Source organism: Parus major, chromosome 5, assembly GCF_001522545.3.
Source record: "Parus major isolate Abel chromosome 5, Parus_major1.1, whole genome shotgun sequence".
In the NCBI taxonomy this organism is placed as follows: Eukaryota; Metazoa; Chordata; class Aves; order Passeriformes; family Paridae; genus Parus; species Parus major.
In genome coordinates, this window is record NC_031774.1 from 6806927 (window position 1) to 6823844 (window position 16918).

The 16918-nt window shown below is 50.0% G+C and overlaps 1 protein-coding gene across 5 annotated transcripts in view; it reads right to left on the reverse strand.

The window, feature by feature from the left end:
• Positions 1–7249: 7249 nt before the first annotated feature.
• DAGLA (diacylglycerol lipase alpha) overlaps positions 7250–16918 on the reverse strand; it is a 62729-nt gene continuing 53060 nt past the window's right edge. For all 5 annotated transcript variants that reach the window (XM_015631505.3, XM_015631506.1, XM_015631502.2 and 2 more), the window contains 4 exons: positions 16683–16879; positions 15744–15873; positions 15152–15333; positions 7250–14529 (listed from right to left, as the gene is read on the reverse strand). In XM_015631505.3, the coding sequence (XP_015486991.1) occupies positions 13602–14529; positions 15152–15333; positions 15744–15873; positions 16683–16879 (1437 nt within the window). In that variant the 3' untranslated portion in view covers positions 7250–13601. The remainder of the gene's footprint in view (positions 14530–15151; positions 15334–15743; positions 15874–16682; positions 16880–16918) is intronic.

Genomic DNA, 16918 nt, shown 5'->3' on the forward strand with positions numbered 1-16918 from the left:
CCAGCGCTGCCCCGGACTTGGGCTGCTGCGGCCGCTCCTCCCTCTCTCCCTGCTGCCCTCCCTCTTTCCCTGCTGCCCTCCCTCTTTCCCTGCTCCTTCCCTCTTTCCCGGCCCTTCCCCGCCCGCTGCTCCTCCTCCGCCCCGCAAAGGGGGTTCGGCGACGCCGCCGAGTCCCGAGGTTGCCAAAAGTCACCCAAAAAACAGTGGTGAGGCACCAGGAGGAACCCTGCGAACTAAAAATCCGGTGGTGAAGCGCTAAAAACAGTCACGAGGCACCAAAAAACAGCTGCTAAAGCCCCAAAAATCTGTGCACAAAGAACCAAAAAAAAAGGAGCCATAAATCACCAGAAAACAAAACAAAAAAAATAGGCACAAACCACCAAAACCTGTCCAGAAACCAGCACAAAACCAGCCAGAAAGCACTAAAATATGTGCACAAAGCACGAAAATCCCTCCCAAAGCATCAAAATTTGCTCACGAGGCACCAAAATCCCTCATAAAGCACCAAACCCTCCTCACAAAACACCAAGATCTGACACAAAATCACAAGGTACCAAGTATCAGCCAAAAGCTGCCAAAAATCCAGCCACAAACCTCTGGTAGAAAAACAACAAAGCACCAAAATCCAGCCACCAAAGCACTAAAAAAAAAAAAAAAATAAAAGCCCCAAGCCACCAAAAACTCAGCCACAAGCTACCAAAATCTGTCCAGAAACCACACAAACAAACACTACAGAGCACTAAACTATGGCCACAAGTCACCAAACATCACAAACTACCAAAATCCATCCAGAAACCACAAAGAAAACAGCTACAAAGCACCAAAATTTGTGCACAATGCACCAAAAACCCTCGCAAAGCACCAAACTCCCCTCCCAAAACACCAAGATCTGCCGCAAAGCAAAGTCAAAAGGCACTAAAAAAAGCCACGAGACACCAAAATCTGTCCAGAAATCACTGAAAAACACCCACAAAGCACCAAAATCTGTCCCCAAAGTCACACGGTGCCAAAAAAGAGCTACAAACCATCAAAAGTCCAGCCAGAAATGACCAAAATCCATCCAGAAACTACAAAAACCCAACTACAAAGAACCAAAAGCCAGCCACAAAACACCAAACCCACCACAAATTACAAAAATGCAGCCACAAACCAACAAACCTGCTCATAAAACCAGCCCTGAGGCACAAAATCCAACCACAAACCACCAAAATCCTCCCCAAAATTCCAAAACCAGCCACAAATCAACAGAATCCGGTTTTCAAAAAAGACACAAAGCACTGAAATCCAGGTACAAATTAAAAAACCAGTAAATCCCCAAAATCTAGCCTCATATTCCAGCCACAGACCACAAAAACAACTGCAAATCACCAAAATCCAGCTACAGATCACACTAAAACAGCCCCAAATCATCAAAATCCAACCTCAAATCACCAAAATCCAGCCCCAAATCATCAAAATCCAACCTCAAACACCAAATCCAGTCCTAAATCATCAAAATCCAGTCACAAATCAGCCTCAACCAGCCCCAAATACCAAATCCAGCCCTAAATAATTAAAATCCAGCAGCAAACCACCAAAATCCAGTCCCAAATCCAGTCCCAAATCACTAGAACCCAGCCCTAAATCCACCAAAAATTAACCCTCAAATCACCCTAATCCAGCCCCAAATCACCCTAAACCAGCTGCAAATCATGAAAATCCAACTGCAAATCACCCAACATTAGCCCCAAGCACCAAATTCAGCCCTAAATCACCAAAACCCAGCCCCAAATCACCCTAAACAGCCCCCAACGCCAAATCCAGCTGTAAATCACCAAAATCAGCCCCAAGCACCAAATTCAGCCCTAAATCATCTAAATCCAGCCCTAAATCATCTAAATCCAGCCCTAAATCATCTAAATCCAGCCCTAAATCCAGCCCCAAATCACCAAATCCAGCCCCAAATTACCAAATCCAGCCCTAAATCCAGCCCCAAATCACCAAATCCAGCCCCAAATTACCAAATCCAGCCCTAAATCCAGCCCCAAATCACCAAATCCAACCCCAAATCACCAAATCCAACCCCAAATCACCAAATCCAGCCCTAAATCCAGCCCCAAATCACCAAATCCAGCCCCAAATCCAACCCCAAATCACCAAATCCAGCCCCAAATTACCAAATCTGGCCCAAAATCCAGCCCCAAATCCAACCCCAAATCACCAAATCCAGCCCCAAATCCCACCCCAAAGCCCAACCCCTGCCCCCTCAGGGGAAGGCCCAGCTGTGGTTTGTTCACCCCAGATGTTCCCACAATCCCAAATAACGCCCGACTCCCCCCTTCCCCCCCTGCCCCTCCCAGACCCCTGAAATCACAAAAAAATAAATAAGGGCTCGCTGGGAATAATGTCCATGAAGTTCCGAGTTCTCGGAGTGCCGGGGCCCTGCCAGCCCCAAACTGTGGGGCCTTTCTGCTGCAGGCCAGCCCGGGCACAATGAGGGATTGTCCAGCCCCACATCCCAATTGAGAAGGGCAGATTCTCCGGGATATATAAATATATTTATCCCGCTCCCACAGCTGTGCAGTGACCAATTCTTCTCCCGGGAGAGGAGGGGGATTGAGGATTGGGGACAGTAATGGGTCTATTATTTCGGGATGGAGAGAACGAGCCCTTTTTTCTCCTCTCTCTCCACATTAAGACAATTGTTATTTTCTGCTCCCCTTGTTGCTGCTCTCAGCCCCCCGTCTCGGGCACAAGATGTGTGGGAAGGAAGGGAAATTTAGGGAAAATGGATTTTTCCCAGGAAGCCAAGCGCCAGCCCAGCCCAAAACCCTGTTAGATGTTGATCTGTAATATTTTAATGAAATAAAGATTAAATCCAGAACTAAAACACTAAAGACAGAATTGGACTGGAAGATCCTTGGGGGGCTTTTCCAACTCAGGATATTGAATCCTAGAATGCATGATTCTGTCATTTAGAATCCTAGTATCCATGGAATCATATCCCATATTTTTATAGATTCACAAAATCATAATTTGATTTGTAGAATCCCATTCCATGATTCTATGATTTAGAACCCCAGAATCCTGGAATGATTTGCCTTGGGAGGGAATTTAAAGCTCATCCATGGAATTATTCAGCTGGGAACAGCCACAGGCCATGAGAACCTGCTTTACAACTCCAGAGCCTTGTCCCTGTGTCCCTAGCCCTGCAGGATACTGGGAAAATCCCAGCTGGGACTCACCTTCCTTGCAGAAAGATCCCAGCATCCAAAGGGCAGATTTCCACATTATTCTGGCTCAAATATCCAACATAATTGAATATTTGGGATATATTTTTGACTGAGAGCATTCATCTTCTTCTATCCCTGCCATTCCCATCCACTCCCAAAAAATTCCCTTGTACTCAACTTTATTTGCACTAAAATCCTTCTTTTTATATGGTATGATGGCTTTAACTTGGGATAACTCAAAGCATCAAGTTCATTCCTTAATTTCCTTCTCCACTGAAGGACAGGTTCCTAGAACTGATCTTGAGGGACAGGGATCACAGAATCCTGGAATGGTTTGGGTGGGAATTGACCTTAAAGCCCATCCAGCTCCACCAGCACTTCCACAAGTTCCTGCCCGTGACAGGACCACACAGCCAGGTTCAAGGAGCATCAGAAGATTAGGTGAAAGGATCCTGAGCCTGGATTCGGACCCCTCTGGATTGACCATGTTGGAGTTGCCCTGGGATCACCCATCCTAAAGTGTAAAATCCTGTGGAACAACTCATTTACAATAAAAATAGGACACTTCCCTCCCTTCCTTAGGGACAATGTCAACATTCCCACACTCCAGCCTGTCAGTGAGACAGCTCCCAAATGCCACACAGCCCCTACCAGACAGGAAATCCCCTTTGGGAACGGCTCATTAAGGATTCAAATCCTCAAATTTGAGCCTCACCGAGTGGCTGCCATTCCCAGACCACCCTCCTCTGGACATATCCCTAGGAATCTTTGCTCCTTCCCATTTTTCCTCCTTCCCTGGTGCCTAAATCGAGGTGTGGATGATCCACATCCTTCTCACCTGAGTTTTCCTCCCGCCTCCCAGTCCTGCTCCCACTCCCCCAAGGAGTGCTGCTCTTTCCCTTCCCAGACCAGATTAAAGGGAAAAGACCCACTGGAAAAACCCACTAAGGGATGGAGCCAAACTCATCCATACGGGATGGTCCAGCTCCCTTCCTGCACTGAGCTGGGAATATTGCACTTCAGGGACGGGGTTGTGTGATACCCAAAGGATCCTAGAGAGCTCTGAATCCCAAAAAAACCAAAAGTATTGCTTTGATCCATAGAAAGTTGGTTCCAGTGGATCCAAATGCAATCCCTCATTGGTCTTCCTTTTTCTTGCCCTCCACATTTCCCACATTTCTCCCCCTTCCCAATCCCCTCCGGATCATGCTCCCTGCAAACCCTGTTCTCCCTATCCCCACGCGGCTGGCTGGGAGCACGAGTCAGGAAGGGCTGGAGGGATATTACTTGGGATATTACTCATGGAAGGTGTGGCCGGGGCTCCCTCCGGCGCCGAATTTCAAAGTCCAGTTTCCAACAAAAGAATAATTCAGGAATTTCCCCCTCCTTTATCCCATCCCTCCCCACATCCCAACCTCCAGTTGAGATTCCCAGGAACGACTGGAAGGATTTGGAGTCTGTTTTAAACCTTTTTCCACCAGCTCTGAGCATGGACACCTCAGTGTCTGGAAGGGCGCCGGACCATTGATCCGGCTCACACAGGAGGCTCAGCCAAGCAGGGATCAGGGATCCAGGGATATTCAATGGATAGAAGATCTATTTCTCCTGGTGGGACCAGGTCCCGAAGAAGCTGCTGTGTCGCTGTCGGAGACACTGAAGACTTGGAATCTTCTGTTCACAAACCACCCCAAAATCCAGGCACAAATTCCCCAAATCCCAGAATGGTTTGGGTGGGAAGGGACCTCAAGGCTCATCCCATTCCATCCACTGCTATGGGCAGGGACACCTTCCACTATCCCAGACTGCTCCAAGCTTTGTCCAGCCTGGACTTGACACCTCCAGGGATGAAGCAGCCCCAGCTTCTCTGGGAAATCCCTTCCTACCCCCAGGGAAACTCAAACCCTGCTGGAGGCGGAAGCAGAGCTCCCTCCGTTATCTCCTCCTGGCAGGAGACCCTGTGGATCAATCCCTTCCAGGTTATCCATTAACGCCAAAGGCTTCATTCCCGAGACAGCGAGAACACCTCCATCGATTTATAAAGGAATAAAGGGCCGTCCTCAGGGAGGAACACATGTCCTGGGAGACCTCAGCATCCTGGGAGACCTCTGGAGCTGGAAGCACAAGGACTCAAGCCAGGCCTGGAGCCAGGAAGTGTCACCCACGTGCTCCCAATGAGGACATCCAGGCTCCATGGAAAACCCCTCTTCACTCTACCGGGACAAACAAGGCCACAAGGGCTGGATATGCTTTCCAAGGAAGTTCTGTGGTGGAAAGGATGAGTACAGATTGCTAGAAAATACAAGGAGACATTGCTGAGGAGGCAGGAAAATGCAAATGCTGCTGGAAGAGGCCAGGAATTACATCTGGACCATCACCCCCAGATCACTGTTTCCTTTCTTTTCCAAAGGAAATACAACCTGGAATCCTTGGAAAAGCCCCAAGGAACTACTTGTGCCATGCTGGTTTCCATTGAATTAATAATTAGATGCCAGCTTTAGTTAATTAAATATTTCCATTATTTTCCCTCCTTTTCTTTGCTTGCTGGGGAATACTTCAAAAATTTGGAAAATTGGGGGCTTTTTCTGTAGTTCTGAATTTTTTGTCAATGGATTGGAAACAACTTTTCTCAATAAACTGGATTTTTTTTCCTAAGGTCACCAACACACCCAGCAGCCAGAGAATCTCCTTGGAAAACATGACTACATCCCAAAGGAAGGCTTTTAATAGGTTTCATAGCAGCATCCCCCATTCCTGCTGTGTCCACATCCATATATTTTCATCCTTAAAAACTGAATTAAAGCAGCCTCGCCTAAACATGGATTATTCCGTGTTTATCCAAGGATAGCAGCCAGAGTTGGATGTTTTCCTTCCCCGGCAGAGGAAGGATTTCCAGAAGAGCCAATATCCTTTTATGAGGCTGATATAGCTCCGGGTAGGGACAAAAATCCCACAAAACCATCCCAAAGCATCAGGCACTTCAACATTCCAGCACTTTTTATAGGCATTTTTATAGGAACTCAGTAGTTCAGCCACCTTTGAGCTCTTAATTCCCTGATAGTCCCTTCAGGAGCAGCCATAAAAACAATTCCACGCAGCCATTAATAGGATTACATACTTCCAGGCATTCCTTTTCTCCCTGGATTTCTCCTGGCTGGTCAGTGAGCTCCAGAACTTCTCCTGCCCTTACTCCCCGACCCTGTAAGCCATGAATGCAGCTTTTCCCTTTTCCAGAATATGAATTATGTGGAATTATTCAGCTGGGAACAGCTCTCAGGCAGTGAGATTTTGCTTTACAACTCCAGAGCTGTGTCCTGTGGGACACTGGGAAAATCCCAGTTTGGACTCACCCAGCTCACAGAAGGATCTCAGCACTTTCATATTCATCCAAAGGGGAGATCTCCACACTGTTCAGGCTGGAATATCCAACAGAGAGCACACATGCTCCTCTTCTATCCCTATCATTCCCATCCACTCCCAAAAAATTCCCTGTTTGCACTAAAATCCTTCTTTTTATAGGACAGGTTGAATTTAACTTGGAATAACTCAAAGCATCCGGTTCCTTCCTTAATTTTCTTCTCCACAAAAGGAGAGATTCCTAGAACTCATCTCAAGGAATAGGGATCTTTAAGGTCCCTTCCCACCCAAACCATTCCAGGGATGGGAGCCTGGAATAGTTTTGGTGGGAAGGAACCTTCAAGATCCAGTTCCATCCCTGCCATGGGCAGGGACACCTTCCACTACTTCCAGGACAACTTCCAGCTTGCTCCAACCTGACCATGGGATGGCAAATCCACAACTTCTGGATGTTCCTCCAAGTGTTTTCCCGCTCCAAAGGCTGAGATCCAGAGCAGAGAGCTGGAGCAGAAACAGCCAACCCGCAGTGATTCCCTGGATCCTTCCCAAGAGCCACACACCCGATTCCTGGTGTCCTTCCCACATCTCCAACTCACTCACCACCCTTTAAGGCAGAAACCCTCAGGCAGTTCCCAACCATCCATGTCCCAGACATCCTTGGGAACAGTCACATACTCCAGCCATGCTTCCAACATCCATTTTATACAGAGTGCCATAGAATATACAGAAAATTTATATACATCCATGTTTCTGGAATTAGGTTATAATTCATCCGGATCTTTCTTTACAGCGGGATTAGTTCAGATCTTTTGTACAGAGGTACAAAATAAGTCACATGGAGAATGAAGGGCACATGAGGAGTGCTTGAGTTTCCTTGGAATCTTCATGCTGGGGCAGCTCGGAGCAGGGATTCTGAGGGCAGCATTCCTGGGATGAGCATGGGGACGCAGGATGCTGGGCTGTTTCCCCCCCCCAGTTGCATATCCAAGTGCTCCAAGCCCTGCCAGAAGCAGTGGGAGTGCCTCAGAGCTCTCTGGAAGGGCTGGTTCTCCCAAAAATGCCAAAGGCTTCAGCTCTAAGGAGGCAATTAGGATCCAGCAGGAAATTAATCCAGAGGTATCCTGCTCTGAGCTGCCCCAGCACGGGATGGGACACAGGTGACAGGCAGGAAGGGTTTTTCCAGTGAGGCAGAGCCAAAGGAAAGGGGCTCGTAGGGCACAACATTCCAGACAGGGAGGCACAGCCCATCCCAAAATAACCCTGTGCCATTAGGAATTCCACTCAGAGCCAGGACAGGAGCTCAAGAGTGGACTTGTGGAGGGAAAGGTGGGAAGCTGGAGCTGCAGCCACCACCAAGTGCCGGGGACATCCCAGGAAAGGATTTAGGACCCAAAGGGTGTGGCAGTGTCCTAGGAAAAACCCCTGCCAGGATCCCTTTGCACACAAACTTCCCAGAATTGGATATCCCGGCAGGACAGGACCGTGCCACCCCTGCCTTCCAACTCTGAGCCATTGGAACTGCACAAAGCCCGGGACGGGAAGCAGGGAAGTGGAATCCAAAGAAAAAACAACGTCAAGGCTTGTTCCTGTGCTGCAAGGATTTTCAGGAATCAAGAGGTGAAGACGGGAGATGCTCCTCTCATCCCACAGGTGTGCTGGGAAGGTGGGAAAGTCGGGACACGGAGCATGGTGTGACATGATGTCAGAGGGACTGGACACAACAAGGAAAGCAGGAAAAATTCCCAGGGGAGCTTACCTTTGGCAGGGGGCTGCTCCAGAGCCAGGGAGAAACGTGGTGTGGGTTGGAAGAAATCGCCTGCCTCAGGTCAAGATTTGCTTTTGGCACTTGGATACGACCTCAGGCAGCAGGGAAAAGCGGGAAGATGTGGGAAGTCCTGACTGAGGCAGAACGGGAGAGAGCTCGGGAGCAAGGCCAGCTCCTACCAGGTCTTGGCCACACTTCCGTACTCCCAGAGAAGTGGGAAAGGAAGGTGGGAAATGTCTGATCCCAGAAATCTGGCACCTGAAGCCAGGGAGAACAAAGGCACAACAGGTATGAACTCAAAAAACATGGAAAAAACAATGGGAATGGAGACAGCAAAGCGCTCAGAGGCTGATGATAATTCCCTATGACAAAGCAAGGAGTTGCCCTAATCCATGGATGTTTGGAATTTCCAGCCCTTAAGCAGCTCCTTGGAGCTGGAAGAAGGGGAAGGACATCAGTGACTGCTGATCCAGCCCCCTTCCCATCCCTTCTCAATCCCTAACTCCCCTGTGGATCTGACTGGAGAGGACTCCCAGACTGGATCCCTGCTTCCAGCTGCAATATTCCCTCCTCTCCTTCTTCCCCCAGCTGCCAAGGATGGGCAGTGTTTGCCTCCAGCAGGATCCACGCAGCATTGCTTCCTCCATGCAGGAGCCATGAGAGGGAGCTTTGGCACAAGAAATGAGGCTCTTCCCGAAATCCAGCAGGCTCTTCCCAAAAATCAGCACTGCACAGGCTCTGGGAACAAAGCAACGAGCCTAGTTCCAGGCAGTGCTTTCCAACTGCTTCCTTCACAGGAATTTCTCAGCAGAGCAATCCATGCAGAGGTGCTGCTGGAATTCCAACCTTCCCTTTTCCTGCACCACCGTAATACTGCAAGCAAGGAATCACAGAATTCCAGAATCATTTGGAAGCTCCCACCTGCTGCCATGGGCAGGGACATCTTTCCCTACCCTAGGTTGTTCCAAGCCTTATCCAACCTGGCCTGAAATATTTCCAGGAATGAGGAATCCACACCTCCCTGGGCAACGTTTGGAAGTTCCTCAAAGGCTGCAGTTACAAGCACTATCCCTAAACCCATGGGAATTAAATATTCCTGCTCCCATCCTGCAAAGCCAGAATGTCCTACTGCCAGGGGAAAGATATCCCAGAATGGATAAGGATAAACCCAGCATGGAGGGGAGCTCCAGCCCAGCAATTCCCAAGGCAAACACAGAAGGACTCTGCTGCCCATGGAAATTCAATGAAGATTCTTGGATACAGCCCCAAAACACAAATCCAATCAAACACACCCATTCCAGCAATAATTAATCCCCCCTAATTCCCATTGCCAGGGGTAATCCTGATTATTCCTATGTCCCAATTTGTAAATGAAAGCTGTGTGGGCGATTCCATGGAAATAATATTATCTGCCTGCAGGAAAAGAGCAGCAAAAGCTGAGAAAACATCAAAGTGCATGGGGAATGTGCTAGATACAGATCCTGTATCCCCACGCTTGGAGCTTTTCCTCCTTCTTACATGCCTTTGGAAACACATTTCCCACTTCAGTCCTGCTTGGGACCATCAACTATTCCTGGAATCTAACATCCTAAAAGAACAGAACTGGGAATCACTGGAATTCCATACCCACACCACCCTCTGCTACCCCAGCCCTCTGCAGAGACCAAAATACCTCCTACAAATCCTGTTTGCTTTGGAAAAAAAGTTCCTAAAAAGTTCCAAGAATCCCATTTAACTGCTTTGGAATGGTTTTCCCATGTGCTACTAAGGATGTGGAATGAACCATCAGCACCCTGAGAGAAGAGAGGGATAAGGTGCCTCCTGAAATAGGTGAGAGGAATAGGGAGCAAAGAAAAGAGGGACGTTTTAGGAGGAAATGAATATTCCAGTTGAAGAAGGAAGCCCTGAAGGAGAAGGAATAATGATAAATATTGGGAAAGCGACAGTATATCCTCATCACCGCAGGATCCTTCCCAAATTTTTGGCACTGCCGCAACAAAAGCAACAATAAAATCAATTTACTGGTGCAGAAGAGCCTCAGCTCCATTCCTCTGCCAAGAAACCCTTGGAATAGTTTGTGTTGGAAAGGACCTTTAAAGGTCACTCAGTCCAAGGAAGAAGGATCAGAATGGATTTTAAGGATGAGGCATGGAATGGGTGACCTGTTGGCCAGTCTGGGGTCTGTGGTGTCAGGCGCTTCCAGCCTGTCAGGCACTGGCTGGAACATCCTGTTGGAATATCATGGGAATATCCGAAGATCTGAAGGCACAAAGCTGAAGAGGAAGAAGCAGAAGGCAAGAGATTTGGAAAACTGGAGATGCTTCATATTCCCAAAGACAGAGAGGGAAGAGAAAGCAGGAAGTTTGTACAGTACAGATGAAGGAGGTAGCTGCAGCTTTAACATTTATTTCAGCATTCCAGGTGTGCTTTTCCAGGAGGAAATGGGAGATCAGCCTTTCCAAATGCCCAGATAGCAAAGAAGTGATGGGAATGGAGACATGGAATGCTGGGGATCAAGACACAGTGACTGGGATCAAGACACAGAGACATTTAAAGCAGAAATAATTCCAAGAACATGGATTTCATTTGAGAGGACTGGGATCAGATCAGCTTGTCAACAAAAACCAGGAATTATCCACAATCGGATACAATGAAAACCTTCGAGGGGCTCTTTTGTGCCTTTACTCCTTGACCTGTGGTAAGCCCAGCTCCCGGGAATTATGTATTTCCAGGCTTTTCCAAAGTCCAGTAATCACAGAGCTAAAAAAATGCAGCATTCCAGACTGCTTCCTGTCAGGGCAAGGGTAAGCCATTCCCATGGGATACAGTTCCAATGGCACAGAGAAGGAAGGAGTCACCCAAGGATTGGGTCTTCCAGGACACGGCAGAGGAACGTCAGGGAAGGGACTTTCTAGTGCAACATTTGAGCCATGGAACATCAGCAGGTTCCCACATTTTAGGAGGGAGATATCCCACTTTTCCTCACCTGGAGGCACCTCCCACCAGTAGTTCCATCTAATCCCAGGTATTCATGTCGCTCCCAGGGACAGAGATGATCCCTTTCCTTAGGGTTTTAAAGTGCTTTGCAGATCCCAAGTTCTGCCTTAGTGCTAAGGGTTAATTCCTGCCAGGAGGAAGGGCAGGAATGAGCTCCTTATCCCGACTCCTGGGCCAGGAGGGGAGCTAGCCCGCTAGCCCCGGCCTCCCTGCCTCTCAGCTCCCCTTTTCCCCTTTTCCCCTCAGATCTTCCCAGATTTTTGTGCGTATTCCTGAAAAATCACCTCGGTAGTGTTTCCCGAGTGCAGGAATTCCTCCCTACCCTGTGCTGTGCCTGCTCCCTGCTCCTTTTTTTAAGGATCTACAAAAACAAAAAGAACTTCTGGTTGCTCAGAATAAAAGGATTTTTCCTTCTCCAAATCCCTCTGAATCTAGAGGGACTCCTCTAGGTTCTCTCTGATTCCACTCAGGGAAAGGTCACCTTTGGAACCTTAAACCACAAGGATAATGTTTTCCTGGCCGCTTGAAGCACTTCTGAAGGCTCTGAAACGGCTAAGGAGCAGGGGCTGGAGCATCCCACGCTGGATGGAGTGGGATATCAGCACTTGGACCCAGAATCCAGAGGAATTCCGTGCACCCAGGGTTATTTCCATCAATGCACACCGGCTATAAAGTGCTCCTCCATGGTATCAGATCCCACTGGCTCCCGGGAAGCGCAGCTCTGACCCATCCCAAGGTTTCTGGAGTCCACATGGACAACAGGAAACCTGGGATTTGCCAGGAGCTGAGCTCCTGGAAAGTACAGCATCCTCCCACAATGGAAACAGCACTGCTAAGGAGGGGAAAAGGGAGCAGCCACAGGATTCTAAGGAAGTTAAACCAGGAACTTCTTTTTCAGGGAGGGAGGATGGAGCTCTGGGGAGAGCCATCAGTAACTGCTGAGCTTTGAGGGGAAGTTGTGGCAATTCAAGGCCTTTTCCAGGTCCCAAGAATGTTTCATTTCCTAGGATAGGTAGTTTTCCTCCTGCTCCCATCATTGGAAAACCTGCCTGGAGAGGCGGAGCAGGCTCCTCTGGGCCCAGAGGCTCAGGTAGTTTTCCTAACAACTTGCTCAAGCTTTCCTACATGGAATTGTGCAGGTGGGGAGAGGGAAGGAGAGGGGGCAGGCAGTAACCCCCAAATCCAAGCCACCTGGGAAGCAGGGGGCTTGGAATTCTGCCTGCTCATCCTCTCTTTCCTCAGTCCCCAGAGGAAACAGCACGGGAAGGAGAGGATGACCATGGGTTTTCCTTTGGGAAAGCCTCCCTGTTTCCTTAATAAATACCTTCCAACCAGCTCAGCAGCTCTGTAAACATACAAGAGATTGCAACACTGGGAAAAAGTCCATCTTTTCCCCGAATTCCCAAGGACAGAGGCCAGCACTGATCTGCGGATGCTGCATATGGGTGGTGTGAGGACCCCCAGGGATCCAGGAGAAACTCCCAGACTCCACAGGGGCCTGGAAAATAATGCTGGGTGCATTTTGCAGTTGATCCATCCATATCCATGCAGCTCTGAGATGAGAATCCTGGCAGTCCCATGGGAATGCCGCCAGCTCGGAGGGGTCCAGGGAACCGAGGAGTGATGGGGGTGATATCCAGGAGAACTTTCTGCCAAAAGAGGGATGTGGCAGAGGGATTGGGCTCTTGGGAACAGCGTCCTTCCCTCTCAGGAGTGCTCAGGGGAGAGAAACCATGGTGCCAGCTCCATTCCTGCTGTGCCTGGCAGGAAGGGGAGACTGGATCTGCGGGGAATACAGCCCCAATGGCTTTAAAACAGGAGTGTCCTACAAAAGCAATCCCCATGGAAGTGTGCCGAATTGGATCTTGGGCCGGATCCATGGTAGTGCAACAGGGCCCAAAGTCTCAATCCGCTCATTTCCCATACCACCGGCTCAGTCCCGAGGGGAGGGATCTGACCCGGCCCCCTCCTGCTTCCATCTATCCAGGTATCTCACTCCCAAACTCAGCAGGTGCCCCAGGGCAAGGAATCTGCCTCTGGAATGAGACAGGCTGAGGTAGGGAACTTTAGTGCCTCAGACCCTCTCAGGCCCCGTGGGGCAAAGCTTCTCCCAGCTCCAAGCACAGGATTCCAGCACAATCCATCCTCCAGACACCACCACTGTGTCACCCCAGAAAGGATTTTTCCAGCTGTCTCCTCTGATCCCAACTGCCCGATGACAGCCTCCTCCATGGATTATCCCACTGGGATCATTCCACCCCTTTTCCCCTGCACTAAAGGGCTGAAATCATGAGATCGTCCTGCTTGGCAGGGCTGGTTACATGTCCGGAGGGGGTGGAAGTCCGGATTTTGTCCGTGGCCAGGCATTCCTGGCTGCTCACACCCGTGGGAGTGATATCCATGAGTTCTCCGGATGAACTAAGGGGGAAAGAAGGCGACACGGAGATTCCCGACGAAGGATCCGTCGAGCCCGCAAACAACCTCGGGGGCTTTGGGACTAAGTTAGGCTCGTACTGCGCCCTCAGCAGGATCTCCTGGTCGCTGACGGATTTGGGAATCTCTGCAAAGTCGCTGGAGCTGTCCGACACCATCATGCAGTAAATGTCCTGGAAGGAGCTGCTTTTGCTGTCCAGGTTGAAGAGGCTGTCGATGAACTCGGCGAATTCCAGCACCTGGGGACTGGGAACGTCGGCCAGGCGGCCGTTGTGGAGCGCCGGCTCTTCCCGAGGGGACGAGGACACGTGCTCCCCGTCGCTGCCGGTGCCCTCGGCGCTGCAGCGGCGCTGGGGGGTGGTGCCGCCGCTGTTGAGGACGTTTTCTGGGGGCTGTGTCTCCTGGGAATGCTTGGAGAGGCTGTCAGCAGCCAGCAGCTCTGTCCGGGAGCTGAGGGAAGGGTTTTCCTCAGGGATAACGGGGTCAATATAAAAGCAGTGCGTCTCGTCCTTCTCCATGACCGCATGGAGGCTGGGGGAGCCCCGGATGCTCCGGAAACCGGAGGAGCGCCGGGAATCGAAGCTGTAGATGGATTCGTTGTCCGAGAGGCTCTCCATGGTGGCCAGAGGAGCGCGGCGGTCCTGGAGCTCCACGGAGAGACGTTCCTTAGTGTCCAGGAGAAGCAGCTCCACGGGGTCCTTCTGCACGGGAGAAAGCGGCTTCGTCTCGTAGAATCCCTCCAGGCTGATTTCCGAATGGGATTTGCTCCTGCAACGGGAAACAGAGAACATGAGGCTGCAGAATCCCAGAACAGCCAGAGGATCCAAGGGTTCCTCACACAGTTCTTCCAACCAGAGGTATCCACAGCTCCAGGGAATCTCTTCTCACTCCGTCCTCTCAGCTGGAAATATTACAAATGGATTCTCCCTCTGCAGACTCCAGTTCTTGCTCTTTTTTCCTGGCTCACTAAATCCTGCCCTGCCCAGAGAGGCTGTGGACTATCCCTGATTCCTTCCAGGTTGGATGGAGGTTGGAGCAACCTGGGCTGGTGGAAGGTGTCCCTGGCCATGGCATTGGCTAGAACTGGGTGATCCTTAAATTCCTTCCAACCCAAACCAAATTTGGCTCCAAGTTTTACCTTGGGAAAACCCCATCTGTCTGGATAAAGAGAAAAAAGGAAGTTTCTTCCATACCTTTTCCTGACCTTGCTGCACTCAAATTCCTCAGCAACACATGGGATTTTTCCCCCCGACATTCCATAAGAAATCCTGAAGCTGTAACTCCCACAAAGGCAGCCCATGGATCTGTCCCACTAACATGGATCACAATGCCCCAAGAGGAAGAGGACCCAACACCTGGAGCCACTATTCCATGAGAAGTCTCTCCTTACTTGGTGCTGCTGTTCCTCCTGTCCGCTGGGATGGCTCCAGTTCCAATCTGCACAGAGGGGCAGCTGGGCAAGGGCTGGCTCTGGAATATCAGCTCCGGGGTGAGATCCACTTCCGTAGGACTCACCATCACTTTGGCCGCCGAAAGCAGAGCTGTTTTCCCCTTGTTGTAGTTCTCCAAGACCTGTCCAAGAAAAGCAGAGGAACAGCAGGGATTGACTGGAGGCTTTCAAACAGCTGGATTTGTCTCTTTCTTCCCAGAGCCTTCTGGAAGCACAGGGAGATAGAGGATTAGATGGATAAAGCCTGACACATCCCTGGATGTCACCTGGGCTACAGTTTAATGGCAGCTCCTGGAATGAACCATCACTGCTGACCTCATGTTATCCTGACATTAAATTTGGAAAGAGGAGCATCTGGGATTTTGGGAATTCCATTCCCAGACCTCACCACACTCCACTCCAATACCCTGTGCAAGACTGACCCTTTCCTCCTCTTCTCCAAAATAAATGGCCTGGTGTATTTAACCAGCAGTATTCCCGGGCAAGGCCGGCCTTTCCCAGTGTTTTTTGGGATGGCAATTCCCTACCTTACCTTGTTGAGCCCTTCCATGACCACGTAGGGGAGGTGTTCATGCAGCATGGCTGGGGAGATGATCACCTCGTTGAAGGCCTTGTTGTCCCCCCAGATGGCAAAGTAGGTGGGATCCTCCTGCTCACAGCAGCTGGAAAAGGGGTTCAGACAACAGGGAAAATGGGATGGAAGAGCAGGGATGTGTTTTGGCATGTGAAAACAGCAAAATGTAGAGGGAGAAAAAGAGGAAAAACAGGAGGAGCTGTTAAAATACATATTGCTCCAAAAATCCTGCATTATCCAACAGGGACGTGATTATCCAATCATCATTTAAAGAGGAAAAAGACTTTGGACAAGGGCCTGGAATAATGGGAAAAGGAGGAGCAGCTTTAAGCTGAAAGAGGGTGCATTTAGGTGGGATATTGGGAAAAAAATTCCCCCCGAGGGTGCTGAGGCCCTGGCAAAGGTGGTCCAGAGAAGCTGTAGCTGCCCCATCCCTGGAAGTGTTCCACGCCAGGTTGGATGGGCTTGGAGCAACCTGGGATAGTGGAAGATGTCCCTGCCCATGGCAACGGGTAGAAAGGGGTGATCCTAAGTCCCTTCTAACCTGAACCATTCCAGCATTCCATGTGCTGGTTTAGATTAGATATTGGAAGAAACTCTTCTCTGTGAGCATGGAGAGACTGGAAAATTGGGGTGGATTTCCAAGGGAAGCTGTGGCTGCCCCATCCCTGGAAGTGTTCAAATCCAGGCTGGACTGGGCTTGGAGCAACCTGCTGTGGTGGAAGGCATCCCTGCCCATGGATCTCCACAGTCCCTTCCAACCCAAACCATTCCACAGCTCCACCAGCACAGGCACAACCACTGTCACCGTCTGACGGCGGGGAAGAAAAAAATCCCTTCTCCTTGTGTCAGGGAGAGTTTTCCATCAGGAATCCTGGCAGGAATTGCAAGACTCACCAGCACTGCTCGGCAGGGTGGTTGTGCACCACGTGGATGATGCGGCCAGGGGGGTACAGGGGGGTGCTGGCACTCAGGGCGATGGTCAGGTCACTGGGATGTGTCCAGAGCCGGTTGCTCGTCACCGAGTTCTCCTCTGGCTCCTCGGGGAGCTCGGATTTGGGAATGCACTTGGTAGCCCCCACGATGATCCGCCACTGTTCCCACAAAGAGAGAGGAGGGAGGATTTGAGGGAA